At 35.7% G+C, this 10625-nt stretch overlaps 1 protein-coding gene across 1 annotated transcript in view; it reads left to right on the top strand.

Moving 5' to 3' along the window:
* The first annotated feature begins 1970 nt into the window (after positions 1-1970).
* Positions 1971-10625, top strand: part of LOC124096121 (sorting nexin-6-like) — a 31544-nt gene continuing 22889 nt past the window's right edge. Inside the window, exons 1-2 of the mRNA XM_046449678.2 lie at positions 1971-2101; positions 8030-8105. Of these exons, the coding sequence (XP_046305634.1) occupies positions 2083-2101; positions 8030-8105 (95 nt within the window). The 5' untranslated portion in view covers positions 1971-2082. The remainder of the gene's footprint in view (positions 2102-8029; positions 8106-10625) is intronic.

Raw genomic sequence — 10625 nt, 5'->3', positions numbered from 1 at the left:
AATTTGGACAATAGAATCCTTAGGCCTGGGAAATTGTGTCCCTACCCTGGCTCTCTTTAGTGAGTTCTTTTCTCCAAGGAGTGAGAAGTCTGCAGTCCAGGAGATTTATCCATCTGGAGTTACTTCTTTACAATAAAGACCATGTTGCAGATATCTCAACTCCCGTGTTTCCTTGCCCAAATCCAAAGCCACCTTCCAGGTTCTGCATAGATGTCTTCTCCCCAGCTGTGCTGCTGCTGTGCATTTCATGGATGGTGAAGGGGTGATTGTAGGGCAGCTAAGTAAAGGGGAGGGGCAAGGGAAAAGATCAGTGTGCAGGTTGAAATGTTCACCTGTATATGCCCAAGGACCCTCTAGGTATAGGTTAGAGCTGTAGGGTGGAATAAGAAGAGGGGCTGCAAATGTTTTTACACTTGCCCTTAGCTTAGCCTTGCAAATATTAAGAGATAGACCTAGAATCAGATTTGAAGTTAGAAGATCTCATTTGAAGTTTTAGTGTTGCCTTCTGCTGCTATATGTTCTTGGGGAAAGTTTCTTTCTCTGAATTTTATTTTTTCCATTTCCAAAATGGGGTTAATAATATGACCTAGCTCACAGAATTATTGAAAAGACTGAATAAGATAATATGTGTAATAATACTTAGAAAGCTAATTATTTATTAAATTAATTATTTACTTACAGTTTATAAAAGTCTTGATATAAAACACTAGTTCTCAAAATGTGGTGTACTGAAACCTAGACCTCAAGATCCTTTTATTTTTATTTATTTTTTTTATAAGTGGACACAATGTCTTTATTTTACTTTATGTGGTACTGAGGATAGAACCCAGTGCCTCATGCATCCTAGGCGAGTGCTCTACCCCTGAGCCACAACCCCAGCCCCCAAGACCCTTTTAAAGCAAGTCTTCAAGGTCAAAACCATTTTCATAAAATTATTATGATACTTTTTGCCTTTTTTTACCATGTTGATAGTTAAAACTAGCATATATGAATTAAAGATTTTTAAACATTTTTGTCAATACTAACTCTTGCTGCTTGTGTTCTATTGATGTAAGTCTCACATTATTAACTGATATTTTTCCAATGAAACATTGCTAGTTTAGAAGGGGTAAAAGTACTGTGAATATATGATTTTTCACTTCTCATGTATACATGGCTTTATTTTTTTTTAAAGATTGACTACAGTGGTTAATCATATCATTGCTCCCAGATAGGTAATTTGGCCAGTTTCCCCAGAGCAGTCAGCCCTAATGAGTAAGGTGTGGAAGCCACAGAATAGCTCATAGATTGTCTGTTAGACCAAGAAAATCAATGTTTACTTCTAGTGACAGAATTTTTCTTTTTCTGAAAAACAATTGATCACTCCCACTGGCATTAAGGTGTCTGTTGAAGTAGAGCACAAGTAGGAACACGTTTCAGAGTAAAACATGGGAAAGTGAACCATAAGAGGATCTCTGAGCCTTCAGCTACAAAACTATAGATATCTTTTGTTTTAATATTTATTTTTTAGTTATAGGTGGACACAATATCTTTATTTTATTTGTATGTGGTGCTGGGGATCGAACCCAGCGCCTCACACATGGTAGGCGAGTGCTCTACCTCTGAGCCATAGCCCCAACCCTAGATGTCTTACTTGATAGAAAGGTAAGCCAGATACTTAAGGTAGGTGTGGTGGTACATGCTAGTAATCCCAGCTACTTAGGAGACCAAAACAGGATGATGACAAATTTGAGGCCATTCTGGACAACATAGCAAGCAAGTCCCTCCCTCTCAAAAAAAAAAAAAAAAAAAAATCCCAAAACAAAGAAAGAAATGCATGTCTATTAAAGTCTTAATATGTTCATAAAATCGATTTTAAACTCTTGATTTTTAGAGGATATAGCTGTGCTGTTTTCCTGATAATCTTTGTATGTTTATAATGTTGACAAAGTTATTTCTATATCATACTAAAGCAAAATAAGTGAAAAAAGCTCATATTTTCTTTTGATTCTATAGGATGTAGATGATTTCTTTGAGCATGAACGAACTTTCCTTTTAGAATATCATAACCGAGTTAAGGATGCGTCTGCTAAGTCTGATAGGATGACAAGATCCCACAAAAGTAAGACTTTTTTTTTTTGTGTGTGTGTGTGTGTGTGGCTTTAGCTTGAAATTTTTAATGGAATAATAATAATAAGGCTGACTTGTTACTTAGAGTTTGTAAAAGTCTTGATATGAAACAGTGGTTCTCAAACTGTGGTCTATTGAAGCTTAGACCCCAAGTGAGTCTGCAAGGTCCAAAATTATTTTCATAAAAATACTGTAGATACTTTTTTGCCTTTTTCACCATTCTGACATTTACACTGATGATGCAAAGGAAAAAATGGATAAAACTCTTTGTGCCTTAGTATATACAAATCAAGGCAGTAGCATCAGACTTTACTAATAATAGTCACTGTAGTTTTTCCTGCCATGACTTACAATTTTCTAAAAATGTAACTTTGATGTAGCAGCAAAAATTATAACAAATCTCCACCCCAGAGTTCACATTTTTTAAATATTGAGTGATAAAATGGGAAATATCTATAAAGCACTTTGCATACTAAAATGTTATGATTCTCTCTGGAAGAGCATTTTAAATACTGTTGAGTTGTGACTGAACTAAGTGCTTTTTCCATGGAATACCATATTTACTTGTAAGAACAACTAACAGATTTCCCAAACAACCAGGGCATAATGCCACAAATTGTGTATATAAAAGATTCATTCAAAGTACAAGATAGATCAATGAGGTTTATGAACAGCTTATTTGAGTATATTTAGTATTTTTTTTATAATTAGTATTTATAAGATTTGGTGTCAAAGTGTACAGTTTAATCTAGTAAAAATTGTGAACATGTATCCATAACCCCTGAAAGTGGCCTTTAGTGTATACTTTTTTTTTTTTTTTAAAGAGAGAGAATTTTTTTTAAAAAATATTTTTATTTTAGTTCTCGGCGGACACAACATCTTTGTATGTGGTGCTGAGGATCGAACCCGGGCTGCACGCATGCCAGGCGAGCGCGCTACTGCTTGAGCCACATCCCCAGCCCTAGTGTATACTTTTTATTGTTGAGTTTTGTTTTTTGTTTTTTTTTTTATACCGAATAGTATTCTATTGTATGGATATGCCAACATAATCATTTGTTCATTTGCCTATTGGTGAACATTTGAGTCATTTCTAACTTGTGTCTATTACATTATCCACCTGCATGTCTCTTTGCATGGATGTAAATTTAACTTTTTAGGAAACTGGCACTTTTTTCATAATGATTATCCCATTTTGCATTTCCAAGAGCAGTGACGTGAGAGTTCAGTTGCTCCACATCCTTGTCAGTCTTTTTTTATTAGCATTATTTTTTAACTAATACATAAAAACATAAAAATTATGTATATTAATGCAGTATTAAGTGACATTTTAATATAGGCACATTGTATAATATTTAAACCACATTAAACATCTGTCTCTGAACATTTATTATCTTTATGGTGAAGACTTTAAAATCTTTTCTTTAGCTTTTTGAAATGTACCTTATTCTTACCTTTTGCCACCCTACTGTGTAGTAGCACACCAGAACTTCTTTCTCCTAATAAAAAATATGGGGAGAAAAGGACCGCCTTGCTCCTAACTACAACTTAATACCCATTGATCAACCTTTTATCATTATTCCCTCCCCCTTCTCTCCTTAGCCTCTGATAATCACTGTTCTACTCTCAACTTCTATGAGTAGTGTCTACATATGAGTGAGATCATGTACTTGTCTTTCTGTGCCTGGCTTATTTCAGTATATATTGTTGGGAGTCTCCTTGAGAACTCCCCAGGCCTTTCAAACATGACGGTGGGCAAATTGCCAGTGGGCGGCTAGAACTCCCTGGGCCTTTCAGATAAGGAGCCCCTAATGCAACATGGCGGCAGGCAAGTTGCCAGTGGGCGGATAACAAGTTGTTTTGAAAATTTTCTAATTGGTCCTCCCATCTTCTGTGATCGTGGACAGCTCATGCCCCCCATGAATCTTATGCAGGGTGGACGTGCGTGCACCATAGGTGATGATCTGACCTTTACTATGATTGGCCCCCGGAGCTTCCTGGTTTAAGATAACTGACTCTCACTTTCTATATAAACTAGCACCAGCTTGCAGTAAAGTGCTTCATCTTGTCACTGCTATCTGTGTGTGTGCATTTTAATCTCCGACAACGAAACTTCTCCTTTCATATATGATGATCTCCAGTTCCATCCACATTATTGCAGATGTCAGGGTTTTATGTCTGAACACTATTCTATTTTTATTTACCATGTTTTCTTCATTCATTCATCAGTTGATTGATGGTTATCTTGTTTACAGTTTTTTTAATATTTATTTTTTAGGTGTAGTTGGACACAATACCTTTATTTAATTTATTTATTTTTATGTGGTGCTGAGGATTGAACCCAAGGCCTCGCACATGCTAGGCGAGCGTTCTACTGCTGAGCTACAACCCCTTGTTTACAATTTTTGGCTATTGTGAATAGTGCTGCAATGAACATGGGAATACAGATGTCTCTTCAGAATTCTGATTTCACTTCTTTGGGATTTATCCCCAGTAATAGAATTGTTGGATCATATGGTAGTTCTACTATAATTTTCAAGGATTCTTCATATTGTTTTCTGTAATGACTTTTACTAACTTAATAATCCCACCACAGTGTGCAAGTATTTTCTTTTCTTCATAGGTCGCTAGCTTTTACCTTTGATTTACATTTTCCTGGTGATTAGTTATGTTGAATTTTTTTTTTCCTTGCAATACTGGGGTTGAATCCAGGTTCTCAGGCACAGTAGGCAAGTTTTCTACCACTGAGCCACATCTTCAGCCCCAGCCCTTTTTTGAGACAAGGTCTTGCTAAGTTGCCCAGGCTGATCATGAACTTGTTATCTTCCTGCCTTAGCCTCCCAAGTAACTGGGATTACAGATGTGTGCCATAATGCTTGGCACTATTGAACATTTCTTAATATACCTCTTGGCCATTATATGTTGTCTTTTAACAAATGTCTAGGTTTGTTGCACATTTTAAAAAATATTTATTTTTAGTTGTCTAGGTTAGTTGCACATTTTAAAAAATATTTATTATTTTTTAGTTTATTTATTTATTTTTAGTTTATTTATTTATTTTTGTGTGGTGAGTGCTCTACCACTGAGCTATAACCCCAGCCCATGTTACACATTTTTTAATTAGGTTAATCCTTTTTTTTTTTTTTTTTTTGGCTATTGAATTTTTGAGTTCCTTATGTATTCTAGATATCAATATCAAATATACATATTATAAATATTTTCTGTCATTCTTCAGATTGTCTCTTTATTATTTCCTTTGCCGTGCAGCTTTTTTTTTTTTGATACAGTCCCACAAGTTTGTTTTTCTCTATTTCCTGTATGTTGGGGGTTTTTCTCAAAAAAATTTTTGCCTAGTTTTTTTGGGGTTTTTTGTTTGTTTGTTTGTTTGTTTTGATACCAGGGATTGAACCCAGGGGCACCCACTGAGCCACATCCCCACCCCTTTTTAAAAAGTTTTTTTATTTTGAGACAGGGTCTCACTAAGCTGCTTAGGGCCTCTCTACATTGCTGAAGCTAGCCTTGAACTTGTGATCCTCCTGCCTCAGCCTCCCAAGCTTCTGGGATTACAGGTGTGCACCACTGCGCCTTGCTAAATCTTTACCTATTCTGATGTCCTAAAGTATTTCCCTTGTATTTTCTTCTGGTGGTTTCATAGTTTCAGGTTTATATAAGTCTTTAAACTATTTTGGATTCATTTTTTGACTGATGAGAGGTAGGGGTCTAGTTTTATTCTACTGGATATAAATATCCAATTTTTCCAGCACCATTTATTTAAAAGATGGCTCTTTCTTCAATGTGTTTCTTAGCACCTATGTCAAAAGTCAGATGACTGACTGTAAATCCATGAGTTTGTGTCTAGGCTCTATTCTCTTGCATTGGTCTGTGTGTCTGTATTTATTGCTAATATTATCAGTTTAATTACTAAGCTTGGTACTCTGTTTTGAAGTCAGCATATTGTGTCCTGCTTGCTTTTTTCCCTCAAAATATCTTTGTTTATTCAGTGTGTGTGTGTGTGTGTGTGTGTGTGTGTGTCGGGGAGGTTCCGTATGAATTTTAGGACTGTTTTTTGTAGTTCTGTGAAGAATGCCATAGGTATTTTGATTGGAATTGCATTGAATCTGTGGATTGCAACTTTACTAAGTTTGTAGTGTGTAGTGTGTACCTGGCATACTAATGGGTTTTAATTTATAAGTATAAGAAGTGTATTAAGTTGTCCATGGTGGCACATGCCTATAATCCCAGCTACTCAAGATGCTCAGGTAGGAGGACCACAGATTTGAGGCTAGTTTCACCAGCTTAGCAAGACTCTCCCTCAAAATGGGCGGGGCGGGGGGGGGAAGAAGAAGAAGTGGGAGTAGCTCACTGGTAAAGTGCTTCTGATTTCAATTCCTTGTACTGCAAAAAAACAACAACAAGAATTTCATTGATAATGATTTTAGAGTCCACATTACAAGTAATTATTGAGTTTGGTGTAATAATAAAGAAGAATATCCATGATTATTTGAAAAGGTTAGTAGAATACCTCTTCCTTTTCTAGTTATATATCCGTGTAGGCTGGATTTTTTCCCCCCACATACTTAAAAGCAGTATTATCATAGTAGATCGAATGAAAAGCAGATTGAATGAATGCAGAAGCAGATAATGAGAATCTATTGTCTATTGAACCAGGTACAACAGAGATATATAAAAATGTAATGTTGTCATGCTGCTCCCTAATTTTTTAAAAAATAGCTCTTTTTCATTTGAAAGTTTACTTATGTAAATATGGGTTTAAACAGGCTGGGTTTAAATGTAGCTCAGTGGTATGTTAATTTTATTTTTTCCTTTTATTTATGTTTTGTGGTGCTGGGAATTGAACTCAGTGCCTTACATGTGCTAAGAAGCACTTTACTTCTGAGCCACATTTCCAGCCCTAATGCTATTAATTTTAAATAAATTACTAAATGTTCAAAATTTTTGTTTTACATTTTTGAAAAATATACAGTATATATTGATAGATAATAACACATGTAAAAAGAAGCTCTTCAGATTCCTCAGTAATTTTTAAGAATGTAAAGGAATCCTAAGATCAAAATTTGGATAACCTCCGAAATAGGGTCAAGTCAATAGAGTGAGTACTTAGAATCATTAACCTCCATTTTATAGTAACAGGAGAAAAGAAGTCTCTGGCTTGGCTACTTCTGTTCTTGTGTCATTCTTTTGTGAGGGTTTCTGTTACCAATAACCAAGCCAGGAAACCTGCCTGGATCCCAGCTGGCCAGTTTCAGTTACTGTTTCAGTTAGCTTTTCATCACTGTGACGAAAAGACCTGACAAGAACAATTTAGAGGGGAAAAGTTTATTTTGGCTCACAGTTTCAGAGGTTTGATATCAGATTATTGGAACAGTTTGCTGGTTGGTCACCCTGCTTTATTTTTCTCCACAGAATTTTTTAATATCTAAAATCCTTCTCAGGTGGAGTTTACCACTACTATGACATAAATATGTTCAATAAGATCCATTGTCACAAGATCAAATCTAAACTCTTATCATGGCCTATATGATCTTTTATTCCATTCACTCCCCTATGCATCCTGCAGTCCCACCCCAGGCTCTTTGAATATACTATTCTTCTTTATGATATGTATTTCTCTTATTCCCTTTATGCAAAATGTTATCCTTTTGTTTGGTAAAGATTTGCTCATCATACAAACTCCAGCTCATTCTATAGTTTTGTAAATCCTTTCTTGACTTACTGAAGTAGGAATCATCTGTTTCCTCTGTTCTTAAAGCAGTTTTCACATATACCCAATATAATATCCACTGAATTGTTATGGTTGTTTGTGTTATTTCCTTTACTTGATTTGGTGTATCTCTTGCAGATAGCTGTTCAGTCAGTATTTTTAAATTAATGACCAAATATATTTTTGAAACTTTTTCCATAGGTGCTGCAGATGATTACAATAGAATTGGTTCTTCATTATATGCTTTAGGAACTCAGGATTCTACAGATATATGCAAGTAAGGATTCTAATTAAAAACATTATTAGATATAAGCAAAATAATTTGTTGGCATACTTGTAATCTCTAGGCAGGCATTTTGGAATATTTTTGTCAAAGCATTGATAATAAGAAATGTTTTTATAAACTTGAGTTGATTCATTTTTTCTTATCTAATATTTTTTAAATCTGAAAAATAAAATAAGCTTTAGTATGTAGTTTTAGTATTTACAATCTTCTGTTAGATGAAAGTGGGATATTTATGTATTAGAGAATTTTTTAGTGTTGTTTATCATAAATAATAAATGTTATTTTGAAATTTTATATACAGGAGTTGGGGTGAGTGTGTGTGTGTGTGTGTGTGTGTGTGTATTTCATTGGAGCTTGGACTTTTTTTCCTTCCATACTGGGGAAGGAAGTGCACCCAGGGACACTTCACTGAGCTACATCCACACCCTTTTTATTTTTTTATTTTGATACAGGGTCTTGCTAAGTTCTTTAGGGCCTCACTAAGTTGCTGAGCCTGGCCTCAAACTTGGGATTCTTTATTGACTTTATGCTAGTTGTTTTAACTAGTTAATTTTAGTTGCTCCTATAATATTACTTGTTTATTGAAAAATAATTCAAATATATATTTGTTTGCTTATTTATTTATTTATGATATTGGGGATTGATCCTAGCGACTTGTGCATTCTAGGCAAGGGTTTTACCATCGAGCTCCATCCCCAGCTGTTTTTTTGGGAGTGGGGGCGGGGACCAAGGATTGAACTCAGGGGCACTCAAACATTGAGCCACATCCGCAGCCCTATTTTGTATTTTATTTAGAGACAGGGTTTCATTGAGTTGCTTAGTGCCTTGCTGTTGCTGAGGTTGGCTTTGAACTCACAATCCTCCTGCCTCAGCCTCTTGAGCCACTGGGATTACAGGTGTACGCCACTGGCCCAGCCTTAGCTGTTTTTTTTTTTTGTTTTGTTTTGTTTTGGTTTGAATATTTATTTTTTGGTTGTAGTTGTCAATACCTTTATTTTTATTTATTTATTTATTTAATGTGGTGCTGAGGCTCTAACCCAGGGTCTCGCAGGTGCTAGGCAAGCGCTCTACCGCTGAGCCACAACCCCAGTCCCTAAACCTTAGCTGTTTTATTTCTTGTATTTTGAGACAGAATCTTGCTTAGTTACTGAGGCTGACTTCAAACTTGTGATTCTTCTGCCTTAGTCTCTGGAATAGCCAGAGGCATGCACCACAACACTTAGATCAAATACATTTTATTTTATTTTATTTATTTATTTTTTTCAAATACATTTTAAAACAATGTTTCATAATTCATTTCTTTTTTCAAGACATATTCTTGAACTTTCCTCTTCTCTAAATGTGTTTAGTACACATTTAAGGGCCAATATTTGGAACAAAGCAAGAGATCATAACTTACAATAATGAAGATTCTATCTCGCCAAAGAGTTAAAATTTTTTTTCTCTTGTACTAGGGATTGAACCCAGAGGCATTCTGTCACTGAGCTATATTCCCAACCCTTTTATTATTTTTTTTTTTTAATTTTGAGACAAAGTTGCTGAGGTTGACTTTGAATTGATCTTCCTGCCTCAGCCTCCCAAGTTGCTGGAATTATAGACATGTGAAGAATTAATACTTAAGTCTTTGATAAGAAGAAAAAAATAAACCTTGCCATGCTATCAAACAATCTGTTAAGGCAAGTTGTGTTCAGTAAAACAAAGTTTATTAAATAGTGTGTTTTTTTGGCGGGGAGGGGAGGGGTGTCAGAGATTGAACTCAGGAGCACTCCACCACTAAGCCACATCCCCAGCACTATTTTGTACTTTATTTAGAGACAGGGTCTCACTGAGTTGCTTAGGCTCTCAAGGTTGCTGAGGCTTGCTTTGATCTTCTTGTCTCAGCCTCCCAAGCCAATGGGATTACAGGTGTGCACCACTGCACCTGGCTTAAATTGTGGTTTTGCTTTCTGTAGTTTGCCCTAATCCAATTATCATGCCATTTATGATTATGTATTTTACAGAATGCTTTTTAATAGTTTCACGTGGCCTTGAATATGCTGAACATACAGTCTACCATTGAGCTATAAACCTAGTCCCTGTGATACTGTTTTTTGGTTTTTGTTTTGTTTTGTTTTGGTACCAGGGGTTGAACCCAAGGGCGATTAACCACTGAGCCATATCCCCAGCCCTTTTTTATATTTTATTAGTGACAGGGTCTCACTGAGTTGCTCAAGGCCTTGCTAAATTAGTGAGGCTCATTTGAATTTGATATCCTCCTGCCTCAGCCTCTCAACCACTTGGGATTATAGGTGAGCCCACCATGCCAGGCGAGATAGTTTTTAATTGATATCAGCATTTGACAGACTGTTTAGTAAAGGGAAAATTAATTCTGAGCTAGGAATTGGTTGTTCATTTTCATTACTTTTCAAAACAAAGTAGCTATATTTGAAAATGTTTAAAATAAAACTATCACTGAGCATGTAGCACATGCTTGTAATCCCAGAAACTCAGAGGAGACTGAAGCAGGAGGAT

The sequence above is a fragment of the Marmota monax genome, unplaced genomic scaffold (genome assembly GCF_021218885.2).
Source record: "Marmota monax isolate L192 unplaced genomic scaffold, Marmota_monax_Labrador192_F-V1.1 WCK01_AAM20220418_F8-fsc01147, whole genome shotgun sequence".
NCBI classification, from domain to species: Eukaryota; Metazoa; Chordata; class Mammalia; order Rodentia; family Sciuridae; genus Marmota; species Marmota monax.
The sequence above is the reverse complement of the archived record's forward strand: the minus strand, read 5'-3'. Positions and strand labels throughout refer to the sequence as shown.